Raw genomic sequence first — 24,055 nt, forward strand, 5'->3', positions numbered from 1 at the left:
GTCCCACCTTGAGTCTGTCAGAGATATTCCAAACATTTTCAAATAAGGTAGAACCTGAAAAAAAAAGGTTGAGGTCTCAGACCCTGCCTTTCCAGGAGGCCCCTTTCCACAGAGCACAGTGGAGAAAGACCAGCTCCAATCGGTGGCCCATTGCACCCTTTCCTCAAAACACTATGTCTGTTTGCCTTCTTTCATGTGACCGAACGGGGCTCTTACATGGCCTTCCCAGAACAAAGCCAGTCTGTTTTGATGTCTCCTCGCTGCAAAGAGAAGAATTTGCAGCTTATAAACGGCAGTTAGTTCTACTAAAATAGTTACTAAGATATGCAGTTGGGTCTCTCCCAGCAGGCAGCCGCCTGCCGCCATGAGCTGGCCCAGGAGATGCTTGCTGAAGGAAAGGGCAGCCTCTGGTGTCCTCAAGCCCCAGGCTCGGTTTGGCTAAAGTACCTCTCCTTTCTCTACAGGTCCATATTCAAGCCTTTCATTTTTGTCGACGATGTAAAACTCGTCCCCAAAGCACAGTCTCCCTGTTTCGGAGACGAGGACCCTGCCAGAAAGGAGCCTCGGTTCCAGGAGAAGCCAGACCGCCGCCACGAGCTGTACAAGGCCCATGAGTGGGCCCGGGCCGTCCTGGAGAGTGACGAGGTGAGCCTGGCTGTGAGCCCCGGGCGCGGGCGGGGTCCCTAGAAAGGAGGCCGGACAGCGGTGAACAAGCTCGTCAGCTTCCTCCGCTCCAGCAATTCTGCTTCCAGAAACCCAGGCTCCCGGGGCCCCTGCTAGGACGCTGGTGGTAATTGTTCCTCCCAGCCTCTTGAAACCCAGTGAAACCAAGCCTCTGCTTTTAATGTTATTCTAGAACTCAGTGGGCTAAGAATCTCCCTCTTTTACTTACTGTTCACCTGCAAATAACAGAAACGTGCAGTACTAGTCAGGAGAACGGCTTTTCTGTTGTCGAAAATTCTTTGTATACTTTTAGGGGTAAAAATGTGTACGTAACGGCAGCACTTTAAAGATGCAATCGTGTTGTTTTTTAACAAAGTTCTGGAGACGGTTGGTGGTGATGGTTGCACAGCAATATGAATGTCTTTATGCCACTGAACTGTACACTTAAAAGTGGTTAAAATGGTAAATTTTGTTATGTATATTTTTTCATACAAAAAAGTTTTTTTTTAAGTTTAGTTTTAAAATAGTTATTCTGCAAAGTGCAGCCCTCCCTTCTCCACCCAAAGTTCTGATTAATAAAGTTACAAGACATCAATTCAAACAAGACAAACACTCAATATATGCCCACAGCAACTCTTAGTGGTGGACTTTCATATAAAATCCAAGGCTCTATCTTGCTGAAGGGAGAAGGAGGGAACATGGTTGTTAGATGCTCATCTGCTTCCCAAGCATTTATTTAACAACTTGTAAGGGTCCAATTTGTCCTGAAGAAAGTGACATCTTATAGGTAAATTGGTGCGTGCATTTTGCGTGGACTGGGTGAGCTTATTTTCTTACATCCAGCATGGTGGACTCTCTAAAAAGGATAGCAAGAAAGGACAGCAGTAAATCCAAGTGAATTCAGAAAGTATCTCTGAGAAGGGTAGTCTCACTATTTATAGAACTTGCTCTTCTGTGCCCCAGAAATGACCATTCTGACGTGTAAAAGTCTGTCCTCCCTGCCAGACATTTCCCTGGAACCATGAATGCTGCCGTTGCATTACACAGAGTTCTGTCCAGGGCTGCCCTCCCTGCCTGCTGACAGTGCATGTTTTCTAGGTGGATCACAGTAAGCCCAAGCAGGGGGAAATTGTCACTCCCTGGTGCACAGTTTTGTGGATATTTGGCAAACGAAGGCAGGGGTAGAAAGGGCCGTGTGTTCTGAAGTATCTTACACAACATTTCAAAGAGATGAGACTGATGAGGCTGGGTGGACTTTGAAATTTGGCAATGACCATTGGTTTGAGTTAAGGCAGCCCTAGGAAGTGGTGGATGGGTGGTGACAGCAGCTTCTCTGTTCTGGGACTAACTGGGCAAATAAAAGCTTCTCATTGTCATCCACTGTATGTAAATGAGTGACTGCCACTTGGAAGAAGAGATGTCACCCCCTCAGAAAAAAAGTAAATCGGGGATAGACATGCCATGGGATTATTCATTGATCCATTTATCCTTTCAAGAGACATTATTGGGAGTGCCTCCTCTGTCCCAGGCAGGAGGATAGAGATAAGCCCGGGTCTCCCTCCCTGGGAGATTGTGGTCTAATGGGGGACACAGGTAAGTAGACAGACCGTCGCAAGACAGAAAGAGATCAACCATGGCAGAAGGAAAGGCATTGGATGCGGGGAGCCTAGAGGAAAGGCGTTCACGGAAGCCTGAAGGTGGGCGCAAGCTGACTGAGTATTGAGGGGAGCAGGGTTGCCTGTGCCCTGGCGAGAAAGAGTATCATGGGCTGGAGGAATGCAGCTAATTCGGCCTGGCTGAAGAGCAAGGAGATGCGGGAGGCGTGGCAAAGGCGAGGCACGCTGGAGCTTCCTACGTTACAAAGGGCCTTTCCCAGCGTCACTCAGGAGTCTGGATTTTTATCCTGAAGGCAAGAACTCCAAGCAGAGCAGTGACATCACCACACCTGCATTTCAGAACCATCCCCGTGGCGGTCCCGCGGGGAGCAGATTGAATGGGGTGGGGGGCAGGCCCTCGGGGGGGCTTTCAGTGTCCATTGCAATGACCCCCGCTGTTTTTGTCCTTCTCAGGAGCAAGGTCAAAAGCTGAGGAAGACGATGCTGGAACTAGAGAAGCAAGGCCTGGAAGCCATGGAGGAGATCCTGACCAGCAGTGACCCCCTGGACCCCACCGAAGTGGGAGATCTCTTCTATGACTGTGTTGACACAGAGATTAAGTTCTTTAAGTGAAGTAAGCATTCCCTTTCCCCTTCTTATTTAAAATTTCCCACCTTACTAAATTACCAGCAAAACAAACCGCTCTCCTGTCCGAGTAAAACGAGAAAGTTCAGATGTGTTAACGTCACACTGTTCCCTAGTGTTCTGTCTCAAATCTCATATCGCCCCCTTCTTCTGCAACGTAGATCCCCTCCTTCTGCAGTGTAACATGTATCCCATTTGCCTGTTGTGCGATTGTATGACTGATTGTGGATTTTAAGCTGCTCTTACTGTGTTTCAGTGACAATGGACACATTAGCCTTTTCATGGGAGGACGAGAGTCCATCAAGCCTTGAAAGACAGGCTCCACTGCGCCGAGTTTGAGGGAAGGCAAAACCTTTTGAAGTCTTACTCTCAGTAGTGGTTTCTTTCTGGTTAACAAAAGGCATTTCTTTGGCCCAGGGGCTCTTGTGTGTGTGCTCGAGGGAGGCTGCCTCCCTTCTGCTGAGCGCAGGCCTGTAATGCAGAATGTCTCCAGCTGTGTCTTCTGAGAGACAAAACAAGTGGGAAGGAATAAAGGGGGCTCCTCTCCGGGCCCAGCTCCATCCCGGTTCCTGTGATCTGAAAGAACCTGTGCACCGCGCTTGTGTGCGGTGGACCCGCAGACAGCTTCCACGCGCCGTGCGAGCTGGAAGCTGCCCGCTGTAGAGATTCAGAGGCAGCTGTGCGTGGCGTCCCTGGATCGCGGCGTGGCTCTCCCACGAGGCACGGGGCTCTCCCTGCACGGCCGCTCACCCGCCGCACGGACATGCGTATGTCTAGAAATGATTCTGGGCCTGGTTACCGCCGTCTAGTTTAGGATTAATTAAATGACCCTGGGGCAAAAGTTCCACCCCCACGAAGCTGCAAATTTCTCAGCTAATGAGGGAAAGAAAAGGAGAAACTCTTGGCTGTTTAGATTCCAGTTGAAGTAGCTGGAATCTGAGGAGCCACTCCATTATCTCAGCAGAGACTTTAATTAAACTGATTTGCTTCCCATGGTGTGGGCGCATGAAGGATTTGACTTAGCAGCAGAGCCCAGGAAAGCATGTGAGGAAGACCAGATGGGCCCAGCACGGGGAAGACAGAGGGCAGGAAGGGGACAGATGGATGGACAAGCGTTCGGCTCCACGGTGACGGTCCCACCCCCGCCCTTCCTACCCAGCTTGTTATATCCCCCAAAGCTGTGGAGGAAGCACCTGGCTTTCCCTAGTCCTTCCCTTTATTCCTCTCGCCCTGCGGGGCCCATTAGCTGCCTTCAGACCAGTAGCTGAAGTGGGCAGGTGCTGGTGGGGACCGGTGGGGGGGGGCTTACTTCCAGCCCCTGAAACTCTCCACCCCTCTTAACATGGAAGGGGGCAGAGATGCCGCCTTCCATGGAGAAGTGTGTGTGTTAATACAGCCGTGGGAGGGAGAAGAGCGGGGCTTCATTATGCACACTGAGGGTCACAGGTTTTACTGGAACAAATCCTTTTTCTACCAACTCCCCTGTAAAGGGTGTAAGAGCATAAGATAAGCATAAGAGCACCGTGAGCTTTCTGCCCAGGAGTTTTGCAAATTCTGTATGTAAAGTCACCAACAAGTGGTGAGAGAGGGGAGGAATATTTGTGCTGACGAAGTTAACGGCAGCTGTTCATGGTGACTTGTGGTTGCTGAGTTTTGTCGGGGTTTGGCCTGGGCTCTCACTGTGGGTGAACTTAGGGTGTCCTCTTAGGTGGCACAGCCACTCTGAGAGCGTCTGTCTACAGCTGCTGGGTGGGGAAGGGTGAGGCTTGGGGGTGACATGTACCTCATCCCCTCCCAAGCCGGCCTGCTGAGTGGTTATTTAAAACAAGACAGTGCAGAAAGCCACTCTAAAATTTCACCATGTGGAATCCTCTCCCCCTATTATGGAAACATTTCATCAGACCTGGCATGTCTGACATACCCAGGGTGATGAGGGGTTTGACCGAAAGAAGTCTAGTGAGAATAAATTACACAGAGGCCTGCTTTCATTATTATGGGCCAAGCAAAGGTCACGGATAACCCAGCCAGACTTATGCTATTACCCAGCCATTGTGCAGTGGGAAACATAATGGCCACTTCTGTTAGGGACATTGACCTTATCCCAGCAACCCAAAGAAGGGCCAGCTCTGAGAGGTGTCTTGGCTGACGCTATACATCACAATTGTGATGCCACTGTCTTACCACTAGAGGGCGTGGCAGTCCTTTCGTGGCAGAAGTTAAAAGGGGCAGGGATGCTTCCATCAGGCTGTACGGAGACGTTCTATGTACGGTTAAAACCTGAGTAATAGCGGTGGACAGATTCTTTGTGCACATTGGGATGCCACGGGAAAGACAGGAAGAGAGCGGAGAGCCTGCTGATGTGGCTATACTCACTTCTAGTGACATATTCACAGCTTGAAACATGTAGTTGGATTTTGAGTACTGCATTGCCAGGGGGATGTTTGTTTTTAAATGCTCCTAACAGACTCTGCTTTTGAAAAATGCTTCTCATTACGTGGACAATTTCTTGACCATGGATTGCTTTTCTAAAGGCGGTATGGGGGAAATGAATATTCAAGATGAACTATGAAAAAAATGTTTAAAGGTTGGCGTGTAAATAGCTTCCTAAAATACCATTTGTGTATCCATTAAGACCTGGGGGAGGGGGCTGGGGGCTGTGTATGCCTTGTGCAGAAAGAAGACATGGCCGTGAAGGACAGAATCTCTCCCCTATCCCCGCGCCCCATAATCAAACATAAGCTAGTTAGTCTTGGCTAGTAGCTGGGATTTACCACTCATACTCTGAGGAGGGGCAAAAGCTCCAATAAAAGTAAATTAGCAAAGCAGAAGTAGTACTCTTTCATCCTTGGAGGTGGTTTGGAATTTTAGGTAGAATAAGGATATACTTGAAATTATGGTAATTCTTTAGTGCCCAATAACATAAGACAGTGTTATTGTTAGAAAGAGTCTTTCTTATAAGCTGTCTAATAGAGAAGGTGTATGCCTATTAGATACTAGCAGTGAAGTTCCTTCACTGTTGGGTGGATTATTAGGTATAAAAAAATAATTATGAACCAGGCAAACTACTTTGCTTCCTGATGTCATCCCACGTGGGTCCAGGTGTTACACAGCTCTGCCCAGCCCAGCAGGAAAGCCAGGTGGGACCAGTGTGTCTGTTATGAATGCACTAACTGCATTCTCGACTGAGGAGCAGTCAAGTCATTTCTGGGGAAGGTCTTCAGCTGAGCTCTCAGCTTTTGGGAGGAAGGAGGGAGGGGAACCCACTGAGCTGGCCTTTCTCGCTTGGAGGGGGAGGGGCGGCAGGTCACGTGCACCAGCTGACCCAGCAGTGCCTGTGCTTCCCTGTAGCCCTGACATTTCATTCCGTAGGGTCCTAGGTCCCAACTTCCCCTCCTATGGTTTGTGTCAAATGTGCTCTATCTGATTGAATCCAAAACATCCCGAGATGTCACATGCCGATTTCGTGTGGGGATGAATACGTACATGTTTGCAGTCATGTTGTGAGAGGTCAGACGCGTGAGCTGGAAAATGCTAGGGGCAGGGAATAATACAAAGGAAAACCTTTCTGCTTCCTGCAGTGGGAACTGACCGTGTAGTCTTAATAGCCTTTTGTACACATATCTACAAACCAGATAACTTCCCCAACCAGTGCTTGCCCTTGGAATTGTCTCTAAATACACCAAGCATACAATAAAAAAAATACTGAAATTAATGTCTCTTGGCCTCTTCTATCTTGTGTTTCATTAATAGAAGTGGGCATTGGCCACAACATAGAAAATGTATGAAGGGGGATATATTTTATGACTGGAATCTTCGGAAAACCCAACTGTTCAGCGTTTTCTCCATTTATCCATTCTGTGGATAAATTCACTCTTTAAAAATAAACACAAAACCATGATATACCACCTCACACCCATCAGGATGGTTACTATCAAAAAAAAAGAGAAAATAAGTGTTGGTGAGGATATGGAGAATTTGTAACCCTTGTGCACTGTCGATGGGAATATAAAATGGTGCAGCTGATATGGAAAACAGTATGGAGGTTCCTCAAAGAATTAAAAATAGAATTAGCATATAAGCCAGCAATTTTACTTTTGAGTATATACCCCAAAGAACTGAAGGCAGAGTCTCAGATATTTTTACACCCATGTTCATACCAGCATTATTTACAATAACCAGAAGGTGGAAGCAAGCCAAGTCTCCGTCAATGAATGAATGAATGAATGGATAAACAAAATGTAGTAGTATATCCAAGCAACGGACTATTCAGCCTTAAAAAGGAAGGAACTTCTGACACATGCTACAACGTAAATGGATCTTGAGGACATTATGCTAAGTGAAATAAGCCACTCTCAAAAAGTCAAATATTATTTGATTCCACTTTTATGGGGTACCCAGAGTAGTCAGTCTCCTAGAGGCAGAAAGTAGAATCGTGGTTGCGGGGGGCTAGGGGGGAAGGGGAATGGGGAGTTACTGTTTAAGGGGTACAGAGTTTAAGTTTTGCAAGATGATAAAAGAGTTCTGGAGACTGGTCACACACACTGTGAACGTACTTAACACGACTCATCTGTACCCTTAAAAATGGTAAATTTTATGTTTATGTGTATTTTACCAAATTTTAAAAAATCATCAGAATGGCTGGTGCCACCTATGCCGAGCATCTTTATTTTAAAGCCATAGAAGCTCCGCTAGAGGAAAGGATGCCGCTCAAGAAAAAAGCCAGCTCTTCCCACTCTTGTGACCTAGAAATGCCAGATTACTTCCATGATTTTGTCTCCACGTGGCAGGCAAAATGCAACTGAATGTCTTGTTCATGAAAATAGGACTTAGCTACCAGCAACGTGACCTGTGTCAAGGTCAGAGTAGATGATGGCCCCATTTACATGACAAAGAACTGCTGACTCTTTAAACTTGCTTCTCAGCTCTTTTTTCATAAACGGTAAACTCTTGCAAAGCTCCAAGGTAACACAGCATCCCTTTGCTAGGGCTGCCATAACAAAGGACCACAAACGGGGTTGCTTAAACAACAGGGATTTATTACCTCACAGTTCTGGAGGCTAGAAGTCCAAGATCAAGGTGTTGGCAGGGTTGGTTCCTCCTGAGGGCTGTGAGGGAGATTCTGTCCCATGCCTCTCACCTAGCTTCTGGTGCTTTGCTGGCAGTCGTCAGCATTTCTTGGCTTGCAGAAGCATCACCCTAATCTCTCTTTTCATCTTCATATAGCATCCTCCCTGTGTATGTGTCTGTGTCCAACCTTCCCCTTTTTATAAGGACACCAGTCATATAGGGTAGATTAGGGGTCCACCCTACTTCAGGTAGGACCTCATCTTAACTTACATCTGCAACTCTATTCCCAAATAAGGCTACTTTCTGAGGTATGGGGTTAGGACTTCAAAATATGAATTTTTGGAGGACACAATTACAATTCAGTTCATAACAGAGCAGGTTCATGAAGGATGCCAAGCCCCCCTGGGGCACAGTCTGAGAACCTGGAACATGCTTCTGGAGTCCATAGCCCTTCCCATCAAGTTGCTCCCCTCACCCCTCTAGGCACCAGCTCTCCCACCTGGAACTCCATCAGGGGTGCCTAGAACTACGGCCACTTCACCTACCTCTACAGTCAATGGCTTTAAAGTCCATCCTCCACTTTGTCGATTATCTTGGGCCATTGCTTTTTTTCTCCACTCAGTTGGGCCCTTTTGGTCATGAAAAAGCTTATCTGTGCCTCTATTAATAAGACAGCAGATAAAACAAGTCAGGTCCTTAACTAATTCAGATGCAAAGTGTGTAGCAGCTCACTTTGAGATTTCTTTCTAGATGAGATTTATTTCAGGAGCATCTGTGAATTTTAATTACTGCTCTCTCCTTGTTACCCAACAGCAGAGCTAGTGATCTGAGCAGCTCAGTGAATATCTGAATGGAATGCCTGGAATGCAGCCAGCGAGAGCTCTGTGTGTGACTGAATGTATAATAAGCAAACTGCTGGTACCCTAGAGTGTGTGTGTGTGTGTGTGCGTGCGCACGCACGCACATGCGTGCACTGATACCTTGGTCTCCTATGACCCCAGGGTTAAAGGCTAGCCCAGGGGTTATGTTACTCCATCTTCACCACTATATGCTTAGATACATATCTATGCCCCCATTTTACAGATGAGGAAACTGAGGCATAGACTGGCTAAAATTGTTACTTCCCTAAACTTGTAAGATGCAAAATCGAGATTGAGATCCATGTTTTCCCTTAAGCCAACTTACCTATCAGGTAAACCTCATCTCCCCTGTACCTGAAGACACTATAATGGATATGGAGATGATTACTGCTCCATATGGGAGGTATTTTTGAGGGTTTGCTTAGTTGAGGTGGCAGTGCTAAGTGCACTTTAGGTTGAAAGCTGTTCCATTTTAACACAAGTCAGCGTAATTTGTAAACAATACTCTGCCCATTTGATTTTAATAAAACTGAGTAAATATAGTGTTATCTACTTTTTACAGAATGCATTTGAGAAAGCTTTTCCCTTGGTTGGTTTTCCCAAATACCCATTTGTTTAGTTAGCTACAAAAGCCAGGAGAACATTCTGTAGTTTAGTTAGAAATTTCAGCTCCAAAAAGAAAGGCCCCATCTCTAACACAGAATGTTACAGCAAGTGTTGGGTCCTGTGTCAGTACCCTGTAGGAGCCCTTCTAATCCTTAAAAATGGTTGGCTTAGGTGGGTGCTGGTGACCATCGATAGGCTTTAACGAGTGAATGGCTAGAAGCGTTCCCACTTATTAAAGTTTATTAGGTACAAAGAAATGAATCTGCAGAGGGAACATCAATAAATATAAAATACACGTGAAACACTGGGGGAGTCACAGACCACAGCGCCAGCAAGAATACGTGAGCATGGGAGGGGCGCTACATTTGAGTTTGTGGTCCAGGGGTGAAGGCTTTGTCCTGTCGGAGGCCTGCACTGCGAGAGTTCAAAGGGCGAGAATTCAGTGATGGGTCTGGAGGAGGGATGTGATCCCAGGTTCCTGAAATTTCTCCCTAATTGCAATTTTTGGTTTCTCCTCATTCCTTCCCTCTGTCCTTGAATGGTTTTATTTCGAATTTCCATCCCAGCATTGCAGAACATGAATGTGTAAACACCTCATCAGGGCAGGCAGTCTACTCTGGAGGTGGAACAGCCTTGGTTTAGCACCTCCTTATCATGATCATTAAAACCCTTGTAATTATTCTGTACAACTGAGAGAGAGGTGGAGTGGATACTATAATAAACAGAAGTTCTGACCTTCTGGAAACCTTGCAGAACCAAAAAAAACAAATCAGGTATGCCCATAGCTGATGACTTGCAAAAGCTTCTTTTCCATTGATTTAGCTGTTACAACTTGGCATGATTTATTCCCCAGGGGAGGGAACTTGACCTTGCTCAGTGGCTTCCGTCTGGAATGAGAAAGCATAACAATGACGGAGGACACAATCTTAGTCTCCACTCCAGACAGCAGCTAGGTGGGTGTAGTATCATGTTTGCCAAAACGCTCCTAGCGGTCTACCTTTCGTGGATGGCGTGTTCCGGGCATTACACCCTTGAGCTGTGAGTGCATGAGTGGGCTATTTCAAAGGAAACTTATTTTTCACTGGTCTTCCCACTTCTGCCTCCCTGATTTCCTTTAATCAGCAGCTATTTTGAGCACAGACGAAGGGATCAGTCTGTTTCCTCCTATTTTCTCTCCTTCCTCTGTCACAGCTTTTCCACCAAGGATGGGGTCATGCAGCAAGCAAAGACACGCTGCCATTCCCTTGCCAGCTTCAGAAAAAGGGTGTGAGAGGAGCGGTCACAGGTCACAGTGGCCAGTCCTGAGCCGGTCCATAGTCAGGGCTGGCTGAACTCACACACTTCTCCCCACCTAGAGAGGTGCCACCACAGGGACTGGGGGACTCTCAGACCAATTAGGTTCTCTTGGGCTCAGAAGGCAGCTAGGATTTGCCTGATGGGTGGCTCCAGGTTCCCTAAGGGTGGGCGTGGGGCACTGATATTTGAGGCAGATATTTCAGAATACATTTCAGTCTATACTTTTCCATGTCATGTTTTTCACGAAAACACTGCACTCGGGGGAGGAAAAAAAAAAGAGCTCTGAGACAGAATTAGGAATTTACTCATGATGACTTACACAGGTTTCTAACTTGCAGGGAAAATACTGAAATCTCATACAGCTCACCTCACCTTGTCTGCCAGGATGAGGCAGGGGACTTGGAGGGACAGGAGGGACATCATGCAGACTTGGGCACAAGGGGCAGTGTAAACAGTGAGAGCATTGGCTACTTGCAGGATCATTCAGACACAAAAGGGGCCCTGTGGTCGGCCTTGGAGAGGCCAAGCCCACTCTTGCCTTTGATTTGCGTTATATTTACATTAGGCAGCAAAAGAATCCCTGTACCGCAAGACGGGAACGAGACGTGGCATCTCGTTCACTGGAGGCCGTGTGGCATCGTCTGGGTGTGGTGACACATTACTCTCTGTGAGCCGCGTCATTTATAAGGCATTATCTGGTTTGATTTTGCAGTTTGTGTGATGAGACTAGAAAATCATGCCAATAAGAAGCTGCTGTAGATACTACGACTTTGGGAAGCTAAGGAATCTTCTAAAAATGGTTCCGAATCTAGGGAGGGCCAGCCTGCACGCGTATTTACAGTCATGGAATGGACACTCTGTGGTGGGGAGAGGGCTCTCATCTGTGCTGACAGATGAATGCCAAGACGCACTTTAAACAATGGAGAGATGATGTGTGTGTTTTTTAAATTACTCAAATAAAAATCGACTATAATACTGATTTAAAGCCTGTGCAAATCACGTATTTACAATAAATAAACGCTCCATGCAGAGCCTGTATGTCAACTGAATTACAACTTGAGAATGGTGAGGTCTGACATTCTCCTGGGGATGTCCACCCCGCCATATAGACCCCCAGGTGGCTCACAGGACGTTGGCTTCATCTGTCTTCTCACCGGAGTGTCTTTAGGGATAACTGTGGAAACACGACGGTGTTATCAGGTGGGGTCAGAAGACTCACAGCACATAAATGACACACTCTGGGGCTGGGCAGTGAAGCTTTCCCTCATGCATGCAAGGCTGCCAGGGTCTGATGGTCCCATCATACGTAAGGTGCTGATTTTCACCCAGGAGGTCCTGGGTGGAAAAGGAACGAAAGTGTAGCTTGTGGCAGGTGGGGACCTAATCCCATCAAAAACATTTAAGGGATCAAGCACCAGCAGACTCACTTGACGGGAAGCTCAAGAAAAGCAAAGAACTTGGTGGCGATCCCAAGACAAGGCAACGGAAAACAGAGAAAGGGTCCCAGGCTTTCAGATTTCAGGGTTCCCAGCCTTGCACGGATCACTTGGGCTCTGTACCCATAAAAGAAGTGCACCGCCAGGGTGCTGTTCACCATGTCTGTAACCCTGTGATTTCTCTGGGCGATTGCTTTTTGCCTCACTTAAGTGAAAATGAATTAAGACGGTGTCCAGCTAGACATAAAGAAGATCTTCTTGACAATGGGATGCCCAATAGAGACTTAACAATTCATCCTTGACTAGACTTTATGGGCTCAGGGATTTAGATGTGCGCCTGCCATGAGGTCAGGGACCAGACAGTGTATAATGTTCCATCATGCTTGCCACGTCTGAAGGTGAAGGTGACTCCTGTCCTGTCAATTCTAACATGCCAGGCAAAGCAGTGAGGTACAGTGGAAGGAGCACTGGACAAGGAGTCAGAAGTCTGCAAATGTGACCTTGGGTGAGTTCCTTAACCTCTTGGAGCTTGGTTTTCTCGTATGAAAAAAGTTTGCATTAAAGGTATCTCTCCAGCTTACACCACAGAGTTGCTAAAAGGAGCAAATGAAATAACATATGCAAGTTATCTAAACTATATAAAGAGCTATATAATGTAGGAAATATTATTTTGATTATTACTATATCTTTCTGATCACAGGAGTAATGTATTTATTACAGAACATTCAGAAATTGCAGAAATGCCCCCTAAGAAGTCAAAATCAGCTATAAGCTGGCAGAGTGAATGCCTGTGAACAATTTTGTGTATATTCTTCCTGTCTTCTTTTTTCCTCTGAATACATACTTTCTCTGAACTGCAATCATACACCCAGTTTTGAACCTACAATCATCTGAGAATGGTTATTGCAATTCTTGGATTAGCCATGGTGAGAAAGGGGAGAGGATGCTTGTCCTCCTTCGGGGAACTCATCTCCACTCCCAGTAACCTAAGTTCCTTCTTTCTCACGTCCCTTTCCTTGAGGTTCTGATCTAACAGCAGGCCACCCTTTTTGTTACACGGCACTCTGAAACAGGAGGAGGCCAGGGTGGACGGAATGCCTGTTTTCAAAGAAACGAAGGGCCTTTAAAGATGAGACCCTGTTGTCTGCAGTGAGAAATGTCATCTCCGCCCAGGTTAGAAAACACTGTGTCCAAGTTGCCTCGTGTGAGCACGAGGGCATTTCTTCAAAGACTCACAATTATGACGCAAGCACCTGTCTGGTTCCCCCCGATCCCCTCCCCGCAGCCCTCCTCTAGCCACCAGCAAAATTTGTGGCTAAATTTGGTCAAAAGAAATGATAATGTTTGGGACTTCCCTGGCGGTCCAGTGGTTAAGACACCATGCTTCCACTGCAGGGGGCACGGGTTCAGTCCCTGGTCGAGGAACTAATATCCCGCATGCTGTGCGGTGTGGCCAAAAATAAAATAAAAATAAAAAAAATTTAAAAAAATAAGTAAACGATAATGTTGATGGGAGAAAAACCCCCAGGGTGCTATGAGAAACCGTGTATTCTATAGACGGGAGAGAACACCAAATTATGTTTTGTTTTTTTTTTTTTTTTTTTTTTTTTTTTTTTTTGCAGTATGCGGGCCTCTCACTGTTGTGGCCTCTCCCGTTGCGGAGCACAGGCTCCGGACGCGCAGGCCCAGCGGCCATGGCTCACGGGCTTAGTTGCTCCGCGGCATGTGGGATCCTCCCAGACCAGGGCACGAACCCGTGTCTCCTGCATCGGCAGGCGGATTCTCAACCACTGCGCCACCAGGGAAGCCCCAAATTATGTTTTATACATGTTACAGAGCTTTCCTCTCAGGCTTCTCAGGCCACGGTAACGAGGGAAGAATGATAGGAGTGAACGGGGTGATGGTTGCAGAGTGATTCCCAAGGGGTTCTGTGTTGCCAAAGCTGCTTCTGTATGTGGTGGTGATTCCAGAGAAGCTCCCCCCTTTCACTCTTCAGGTTTTCAAATTGTGAGTGTTTCATCCCAGCTGGAAACAAAGGTACCCCTAGGGCTTTCCCTGAGGAGAAACGGGAGGCTGTTCAGAGGAAAGCATACCCTCAACATTTCTAAATGTGCTCCCTGAGGTTTCCCAGTTTTACACTCAGAGATCTGAGGGCCGTGTTACCTGAGCATTTCTGCCTCTGATGTCATCGGAGCTCTGGCCAGCCGCCTCAGTGTGGAGCCAGGGACCAGGTGTACGGCCTGAAAGTACAGGAACCAAGGGTAATGTAAGTCGGTCAACCTGAAACCCTCAGGCTCCTGGCCCTAGACTGTGCGTTTCTACCCACTGCCTCTACGTCACACACTGTGGATACAGAGGCGTCACGTCCACTGAGCTGGGAGGAGAACAAGTGATGAAGGCCTCTCATCTAAACGCGGGTGCGAGCTTCTCAGCTCTGAACACAGCATCAGCTCCAGACTCGCTCGTGTGTCCTAGCCCCAAATGTGCCGGCATTGCACTAGGGTTGCTTAAAAAAGGGGTGAAAGTGTGTGCTGACATAGATCAGACCCTGTTCCATGAGGATGCAGCTCACTCTCTAAAACATATTAGGTTTAAATATTACACAAGTTACATATGAATATATTCTCATAATTAAGAATTCAAAGAATATAGAAAAGATAATAGGGAAAAAATACCCCCTAAAGTGCTTCCTCTCTGCCTGCCCTTCTCCTCCCTAATCCCAATTAATTATCCCAGAGTTGCCTCTGCTAAAAGTCTGCTGTTTATCCCTCCAGCTTTGTTTTTCTTTTTGACAGTTACTTACATAGACGTGTGTACACGTAGACACATGGTTTGGTTGGTCTAGCCAAGTTTTAAATCCACATTCCTAGGAACTCCAGAACTTTTCCTGTGAGTCAGGTGATCCAAAGTGTGTCCCTGTGTCTCCTCTGCTGCATTTGGTACAAGACTTTTCTGTCTGCTTCTGTCCCAGGCTAGGAATTAAATAACCATGTCCCAAAGCCCTCCCAACAATTCACGTTGCTGTGCTTCTTACAAAGCAACAGGAAAAGCAGAAATATCCATCCCAGATTATTTATGATAGTGAAAAGCTGATAATAACCTGTATTCAACAACAGTGTTTAGGAAATCTAGGGTTCATTATCGTATGATGGAGCACCAAGCAGCCATGTGAATGTCTACAAAGGCTCAAATAATTGGGGGTGATGTTTGAAATGTGGGACAAAAAAGTAGGCTAGAAACTGTATAAATAGCAAGATGTCAACTATTTTTAAAAATCCATTTATAAAATGTAAATAATATACTGAATTGATTCCTTTTGGATTTACTGCTTTTTAAAAACTCTTAAAAATACTCTTCAAGTTTTCTACACTGGGCATATAAGTCATCTTAAGAATCTGTTATGGTAAGCTATAGTTTTTTAAATGAACTGCCACATAGAAGGGTCTCTACAACTTACAAAACATTAATCCAACAGACACTGTAATTTTCATTCAAATACTTTTTAAATTACCAGGTGCACTTGTTCTAGGATGAAGATATTTTTGGACCAATGGCACAGGGAGTACTAGGATTTTAGCCAGATTTACAACTGAGCAAAAAGTAAAGAGACACTGATAAACAGCCCCTGACCGAATTCCATGAGGCAGTATGGCCTTGACACTATTGTTCTTAGATTTACAAAACTCCAGTCTACTACAGAAAAGCCTTCCTCTAGACCAGGGTTTCTTAACTTGGCTCTACTGACATTTGGGGCTGGAAAATTCTTTGTTGTGGGGTGCTGCCTGTGTGCTGTAAGCAGTTTCACAGCATCCCTGGTCTTTACCCACTAGATGCCACTAGCACATGCCTCAGACCATTTGTATCAACAAAAAAGGTCTCCAGACAGTGCTGAATATCCCCTGGGGAGCAAAATCCCCTACTTGGAGACCGACTGGGCAATGAAACAGGCTTCTCCATAGGTAAGCAGTGCCCACTAGTTTTCATAAATACGACTGGAAACAGCAGAGCTAAGGAGAATCAATTTCTTCTTAAAACAGAAAGGAAGACTCTGCATCTTGTTGTAAAAGAAATGTCACTGCTGCTAGAATGTGTGGCTGAGAGTTGCCAGGGTTACCCAGGATGCTTTTTTTTTTTTTTTTTTTTTTTTTTTTTTTTTTTTATGTGGTACGCGGGCCTCTCACTGCTGTGACCTCTCCCGTTGCGGAGCACAGGCTCCGGACGCGCAGGCTCAGCGGCCATGGCTCACGGGCCCAGCCGCTCCGCGGCATGTGGGATCTTCCCGGACCGGGGCACGAACCCGCGTCCCCTGCATCGGCAGGCGGACTCCCAACCACTGTGCCACCAGGGAAGCCCACCCAGGATGCTTTTAATCCAAATATCTCCTTGGGGGGTTTTCCCTTACGAGATGCCACTAGAATCTCTTAGAATTAAACTGTAGAGCCCTTCTGCTTGAAACAGTCCTTCACATGGGCTGTTTGCCCACAGAAGAGTATTTCAGATTCACTAAAAATGGTGGTTTGCAAACTTTTTGTACCACAGAGCACAGTAAGAAATCTCTTTTCCATCTCTATCCAGTCACATGAGTCTACTGCACGCAGAGCAGCCCAAGTGGCCGCTGCTGCTGCCTCCTAGTAACCAGATGGCGCCTCTTCCCCCAGTTATTAACATGCTGTGTTGCAGGAGCTGCTGGCTACAGAGCAGCCGGGTAGGAAAGATTTCGCTAAACTGTGGGGCTTAAAGAAGAAAGTCTGTGCTTGGGCTGGAAGAGCAGAGGCCTGAGGGACACGGTGGTTTCCAACTTTCTTTTTTGTCACTTGTAAACCAAGCCAGCCTTGTGCCTTTTCTCAGACAGAGACATATTTTCAGGTCAAAAAATAAAAAATAAAAATCCGTTCTGCAGCCAACCAACAAGAGGCTGAATACTGCAGGGTGTGGAAGACACCCAGAAAGGATTTACAAACTTGGTTGGCCATCAAAGCTGGGTCTCCCAGGACTTCTCCCAGTCTTGGAGTACAATTCCAGGGGCTGGGTGAGGAGAAAGTGGACTCCTAGGAAAAGCACATCTAACCGTCATCTCTGGGCCAGCTCGGTCTCTCTCTAAGGTAGGGTCCACATGGCATAAGGTGGAGAGTAGTAGGTATGGTGCAGAGAACTAAGCTGTGTATCTGAAACAAATGGGACGCTGCATACAGCGGCCTCACGTGCAGAGAAGGAATGTTGGCCAGACCACGACAAGAAAGGCAGATGGTTAGATGGAATCAAAAGCACAATCCTCTGTGACTGGGAACATTTCACTGGCAACGCTAACTGTATGACACAGACATTAAGTGGAACGGTAGTTCCTGTTTCCCTTCCCATCCCCGAAGCAGCACAGCAGACAGGAAACGGTTGCAGAACAGAGGAGGATGTTGTTATTAGGTGATTTCAGTGCGGATTTCAGCGTGGGGATGAATACATGGGCTGGGCCAGAGTGCGGGTGCCCTCGGGAGTCTTCTCCAGGGTTCCCTATGTTGTGTGATGATTGTTTACAGAAGGGGTAGACAAAATAATTAGCTACTAAAGGTATCTGAAAAAGGCCTGAGAAAATCTGGTTAAAACGTTAAACCTTGTATTGCTACTGATGGGAGTAGTTGTTTTTATATCTTTTAAAAATAATAAAAAGATTCTGCTAAAAAATATATTTATCCAGAAAGGTGCTGATTTGAACTTTAAAAAGGAACATGGAATCATCATTTTTCCTTTTCAATACAGAGCCACTGAGTTCTGTTGGTAGCTCCCTTTCTAATGTCAAGTTCATCACTTCCTCTCAAGTGAGCCTAGGGCACATAGTGGGGTCTTCCTAGGCCTCTGCGTGGAGACCCCTCCCTCAAGAAGGCGTGGAACACACCCTTGGTTTGGTTCTATGCTGTTCCAGTATTTTGGGCAGCCTGTCCACATCAAGAACAAGCCTGGGGTTCTCTTTGGTGACATGGAACAAAGAACCTCACCTCAAGCCCCGGCTTTGCCACCAGCTGTGACCAGAGGCAGATCACCCTACTTCTGCCTTCGTTGTTTCAGCTCGACCTGAAGGAGCTGGGCTGGAAAACCTCATAGGGCCTTCCCTGTTGTAATGCTGGAAGCCTCTCACAGTCTCTAACTAAAGGAAATGACGGGTTTCATTGGAAATGATAATTCTAGTATCTGCCAGAGCTACGCCTTAGAAAGTGCATATCTGGCCTTTCCTCTCCTTCCTCGCTGTCACTGCCATAGTTGATGGTGGCCTGAGGGACCCACGTCCCCCTTGTAGAGAACTTACAGTGTCACCCTACACACCTTGGGGCACTCAGACCAGGGGTGGGCTAATCAATAATAATAATAATAATGTCAATAATTTGGAATTTTAGGGCTTCCCTGGTGGCGCAGTGGTTGAGAATCCGCCTGCCGATGCAGGGGACACGGGTTCGTGCCCCGGTCCGGGAAGATCCCACATGCCGCGGAGTGGCTGGGCCCGTGAGCCATGGCCGCTGAGCCTGCGCGTCGGAGCCTGTGCTCCGCAACGGGAGAGGCCACAACAGTGAGAGGCCCGCGTATCGCAAAAAAAAAAAACAAAAACAAACAAACAAACAAAAATAATAATTTGGAATTTTAAAATTAGTTTTAACTCTTATTAAAAGTAATATATATTTATTATAGAACACTTGGACAAAATAGTGAAGCATAAGGAAAATAAAAATCACCCAGCGTTCCACCGTTGAGGGATAACCACTCTTAACACTGTACTGGATATATTTCTAACCTCTTCTCTCTCTCCTTTATTTGGCCCACTTTTCCCTCTCCATATAAATTCATGAAATATTTTCTTTTTAAAATTAAATTTAGGTTTTATTTAATGTAATTTTCTTTATTTTTTATTTTTATTTATTTATTTTTTGGCGGTACACGGGCCTCTCACTGTTGTGGCCTCTCCCGTTGCGGAGCACAGGCTCCGGACGCGCAGGCGCAGAGGCCATGGCTCACGGGCCCAGCCGCTCCGCGGCGTGTGGGATCTTCCCAGACCAGGGCATGAACCCGTGTCCCCTGCATCGGCAGGCAGATTCTCAGCCACTGTGCCACCAGGGAAGCCCATATTTAATGTAATTTTAGTATACCAGGTTTTTTTGTTTTGTTTTGTTTTCTCAAGGTAGCACTGGCATTTTCCCGTGTCACTAAACATTCAACAGCGCTATTATAATAGATGCAGAACATTCCTTCCTGAGGCTCTGCACTAATTTATTTAACCCCATTGTTGGATATTTGTGCTGTTTTCAAATTTCTTCTGTAAATGGTTTAGCAATGTATATATGTGTGGATATTGTTATTTATTAATTCAAGAAGTGGTTATTTAGTGTCTGTGTGCCTGGCCCCAGGCCAGGACCTGATGATAGACTAGTGAATAAAAATGGATGCTGTCTCTGCCCTCCAGGGCCTTATACTGTACTGGGGAAGACAGGTAAATATATAACATGTCAGGAGGTGATAGATGCTTTGAAGAAAACGATAAGGCAGCATAAAGAGAGCACAAGTGATAGGACAGGAAATGCTGTTATTTTATCTGGGATATCTTCAGATTTTTAAAAGCTGTCTAGGTCATTCTAATGCATTGCCAAGGTAGGAACAATTGACCTAAGGTATTCTCTATTTCAGAGTCTGCCAGCGTTTTGAATTGGGGGTTTGGGGGTTCTTCCCCAACTATTAATGCAAAGCTCCTGAATCCCATTTTGCTGTTGTCTTGGGGTGTTTAGCTCCCCAGTCAAAAGCCCCAGGGAGGGGAGGGAGCAGTGGTAAATTTAGGCATCCAAATCCAATGCCAAATAACTAAACTTGGTGTTCTGCAAAAAACCTCTAAATGAACCCTTGGAAATTAGGGCAAATAAATGTTCTGAAACTTCCAGAAGTATGAACATCACTGCATCCCTGAAATAGTACAGTGAAATCCTGATGTCACACTTTACACAGCCTGTGGCCAGTCAGTGCACCCAAGCACCTAATTCTGGAGGGTTAGGGAAAACCAGGAGTCTTATCAAGGTGGTACTTACTTCTGGGGATCTTGCTGGGGTAAATCTTCTGGCATGGTTTATACTCATCCGGAGGAGGAAAATCTTCCATAGAATGGAACGTGAATTTAGACTCAAAGTCATCTGCAAACACGGAAATGCCAAAATTACTCTGGTTACTATGAGGACCCAAGTTTTGATCATTTCCAGGAGCATACAGGTTTGCCTGCCCAGTGCAAGGTTTTAATGGCAGAGCTATTCCCCCCTAAGACATCCATTCACCTCTTAATTTTTACTATTTAGCAGGGGCAAGGGGGAATCAGGAAAAGTGAAATCATAGACTCTCCCCATCATCCACCTCAACTTACTTCAACCAGCATCTTAAGGAAGCTTCTAAAGGGAGCAGAAGTGCCACAGGCCTATCCAGGGTCCAGAGTCAGAGGTGGGGAAACTGGCAGCAACAAGGGACCAGCAAAGTCCCTGTGGCCTGAAGCCCCTCTTGTGTTCCTGGGGAGGACTCTGGTGGGGACAGGTGGACAGAACAGGAGTCCTTAGCCTGGCTGGTGGGAAGGAGCACAGCCAGTGTGCAGTTGGGGACCTGGGCTTCCTAAAGCAAATGGGTTCTGCCCTGAGCTCCTGATGGCAACAGGAGAGGGGTCTTGTGGCCCTTTCATGAGTGGAGTCCCTGCTTTGTGATCTGTGCTTTGTGTGTGACAGTAGCTCAGCCCACAAAGGGATTCAAAGACTTTTGGTCACACCTGACCCGAGATGACTTTCCTTCCTATCTCCATGTTTTTGCTTTAATTGTTCCTCTGCTGGTGGGTCTTCCATCCATCCTCTTACCTTGTCCAAATCAGTCTATCTTTCAGGCTTATGCCTGATTTCTCCATGGAGACACACACATGCACGCACACGCACACGCACACACACACACACACACACACACACACACACACACAGCTTAAATGTTGGTTTTCTTCCCTCTCGTCTCAAGAAGGTTGGAGAGTGGGTTCTGGAACCTCCCAGAAAGCCTCAAGAGAAACCCTATTTAACACAACCTGTAGGTTGTTCTGTGCTAGAGTGAGCCCCCCGTTCTAGTGAAGCACACACCCTGAAATGACAGCACTGTCGGCTGGGAGACCGCCCCCCCATCCCTGAGCCGGGGGAACCATTTCCTCACTGACAGCCCCGCTCACCAATGATGTGCAGGCTTCCGTTCCGCAGCTGACCTCCAGGCTGCTGGGTCAGGGTCCAGGCTGGGGCCTGCTGGCTTCTGCTTGAAAGCTCCGTGGTGGGTGACCTCGCAGGGGGTGCTGGGGGCGGGTTCAGCTTTCCCCCACTGATCGCTGACAGAGAAGAGGACAGTGTATTCAGATACAGGCCTTCAGATAGGGCATGGTGGATGCTATAACCTTTGTGAGAGGTGAGGTATTGAGATCTTTGGATATAATATGATACGGTGATAAAAAGGCAGCCTCTGGAGCCAAGCTGCCTGGGACTGAACCCCAGTTCTCCTGCGGGGATAATAACACAACCTCTTTGTGCCTCAGTTTCCTCATCTATAAAATGGGAATAATAATATACATACCTCCTGGGTTTGTTGAGAGGGTTAAACGAGTTGATTTAATTCAAGTCGCATGTAAAAATAGCTAACTAACGAGAACCTACTGTATAGCACAGGGAACTCTACTCGATGCTCTGTGGTGAACTAAATGGGAAGGAAATCCAAAAAAGAGGGGATATATGTACACGTATTACTGATTCACTTTACTGTACAGTAGAAACTAACACAATATTATAACGCAACTATACTCCAATTAAAAAAGAAAAAAATTCAAGTGGCATGTAGTAAGCATTCAATAAATATTAGCTGCTGTGATAATATCAACCCTCATCATCAGACGGTACAGCCCAAAAAGTGGAACCACTGCAGAGTCCTATGCAAGGGAAGGACTGCGTGCAGGTGAGGCTCAGAGGGGGGCTAGATGAACAAGCTGTCGGGGGCTTGCTCCTGCCCCTGGGTCTGCTCACACTTGTTCCCCTGCACTACAGACCCTCATTTCTCCTTCCAGTCAGTCTAGACCCTACCTGCCCACCAGGGCCCAACTCAGATCTCACCTACTTCATCAATTGTTCCCTGATGACCTCTGTGGGAGGCTCACTCTTCTTTGCCAAGACTTTTCTGTATGACCCACTTGGCAATTAATAACCCACTGCCTTGGCACATCAACCCAGGTACTTGACTCTTCACTTCGCTCTTGAAGTGATGACAACTGCTCCTTTATCATCTGTGCCAAGATGTTAACAACTGCAACCTCTTACTCTTCCCTGCAGTTGGCCTGAAGCAGAAATTACCCTTATGTTGTTCATGGAAAACCAAGTTTCACGTCCAAAGACACAGTGAAAGGGGCCAGACGAGCATCCACTCCTGGCCTCGGGTGTGCAGCTCTGGAGCCTGCAAAGGCACACGGCCGCTGCAGCTCTTCTCCTCCCCAAAGGCCATCAGAGCACCTCTGCTCTCAGCTCCGCCCTCTGCCTTTCTCCTTTGCCAGTCCCCTATCTTTCCCTTGCTGGTCTTCCCTTCCTCTGTACCAGAATCCACTAGGATTTACTTGCTCCCACAAGCAGACTAAAGAGGCTAAGGGGCTGCTGACCCCTCTTCTGGGTGAAAAGCTGCCCCTCCACTTGGTTAGAGGGAAGGAAAGGAAATCACACTGCTGAGCCCCGGCTCCTTGCAAAGCACTTCAGGCACACTTCCTCACTTAGTATTCATAACAGTCCTATGTGAAAAGTGTTTTATTGTTATTATTTCCATTTGTCAAATTAGAAAAAAGCAAGCCTTAAGGGCATTAAAAAAGACTGACCTAAGGTTACACAGGAGTGGGTGGGAAGGCAGGATTTGAATTCAGATCTCTCTGAATCTAAAGCATTGTTTTTTTTTTTCACCACATCTTGAACATTTAAGAATCACAAGCATCAGAAGGGGCTCATGAGTACTAACGCTGGACCTTATGGTGATTAGTCGGTTGAAAAGAGAATGATTAAAACCTTGTCTCTTGTGACCAAAAGCCTTAAAAATATTCTTGCTTTTTGTATCAGGAATTCCCTTGCAGGAACCTGTCTTTTTTTAAAAAAAAATCCAAAATGTATACTACAATTGCTATAAATGTATTTCCTGCAATATTATTCACAATAACAAAAAATGGAATCAACTTAAATATCTAATGCTGGAAATATGGTATATATCAATGATCATATTAATATGTGTATAGATACATTTAACAATTTGACAAATATCAAATTAAAATTGCTTTTAATATAATACTAAATAAAAACAGAATAGAAAATAGTATATACAAAATAGTATTAACCCTGTAAATATGTAGATATATTCAGAAAAAAGAGAAAGGAAACATATCCAAATATAACAGTTTTCATTTCTGAGTGATATTATTATGCGTGATTTCAATATTTTTCTATTTTCTCTACAATGAGCTTATATTATTTTTAATTCAAGGGTATACATTTCAGAAACTTTCTGCATCGAAAGATTTTCTGAAAAACCAAGGAGTATGTGTGTGTATGTATAACTGTGGATGTGTGTTAGGCTGTGTGTGTGGATGTGGGTGTTCATGAGTGTGTGTGTATGTTTATGAGTGTGTGTGTGTGTGTGTGTGTGTGTGTGTGTGTACACGGGTGTGTGTGGATGTGTAGCGTGCTTTCCATTTAGAAGGACAGCAAAGGTGATCGAAGCCTCATCACTTCATGGAAATCACAGTCATAGGGCCTGTATATTCAATCCAGAATGATCTCCGCTAGATACGTGAAGGGATTATTTTTAATGTTTGGCTGAAAATATGGACCCTCCGTTTTCC

The 24,055-nt window shown here is 46.1% G+C and overlaps 2 protein-coding genes across 5 annotated transcripts in view; one reads left to right on the top strand and one right to left on the bottom strand.

Moving 5' to 3' along the window:
• The window catches only part of SCRN1 (secernin 1), a 59,281-nt gene extending 52,670 nt beyond the window's left edge, over nt 1–6,611 (top strand). Inside the window, exons 7-8 of the mRNA XM_059074357.2 lie at nt 465–645; nt 2,733–6,611. Coding sequence (XP_058930340.1) covers nt 465–645; nt 2,733–2,891 — 340 coding nt within the window. The 3' untranslated portion in view covers nt 2,892–6,611. The remainder of the gene's footprint in view (nt 1–464; nt 646–2,732) is intronic.
• A 5,100-nt stretch (nt 6,612–11,711) lies between these two features.
• The window catches only part of WIPF3 (WAS/WASL interacting protein family member 3), an 81,222-nt gene continuing 68,878 nt past the window's right edge, over nt 11,712–24,055 (bottom strand). For 2 of the 4 annotated variants that reach the window (XM_067042435.1, XM_067042434.1), the window contains 3 exons: nt 21,377–21,526; nt 20,223–20,324; nt 11,712–11,906 (listed from right to left, as the gene is read on the bottom strand). In XM_067042435.1, the coding sequence (XP_066898536.1) occupies nt 11,782–11,906; nt 20,223–20,324; nt 21,377–21,526 (377 nt within the window). In that variant the 3' untranslated portion in view covers nt 11,712–11,781. Of the gene's footprint in view, nt 11,907–13,926; nt 14,224–14,331; nt 14,409–20,222; nt 20,325–21,376; nt 21,527–24,055 lie in introns of those variants that run through there. The other 2 variants (XM_059074354.2, XM_067042436.1) reach the window with 2 other exon arrangements.

The sequence above is a fragment of the Kogia breviceps genome, chromosome 9, assembly GCF_026419965.1.
Source record: "Kogia breviceps isolate mKogBre1 chromosome 9, mKogBre1 haplotype 1, whole genome shotgun sequence".
Lineage (NCBI taxonomy): Eukaryota > Metazoa > Chordata > Mammalia > Artiodactyla > Physeteridae > Kogia > Kogia breviceps.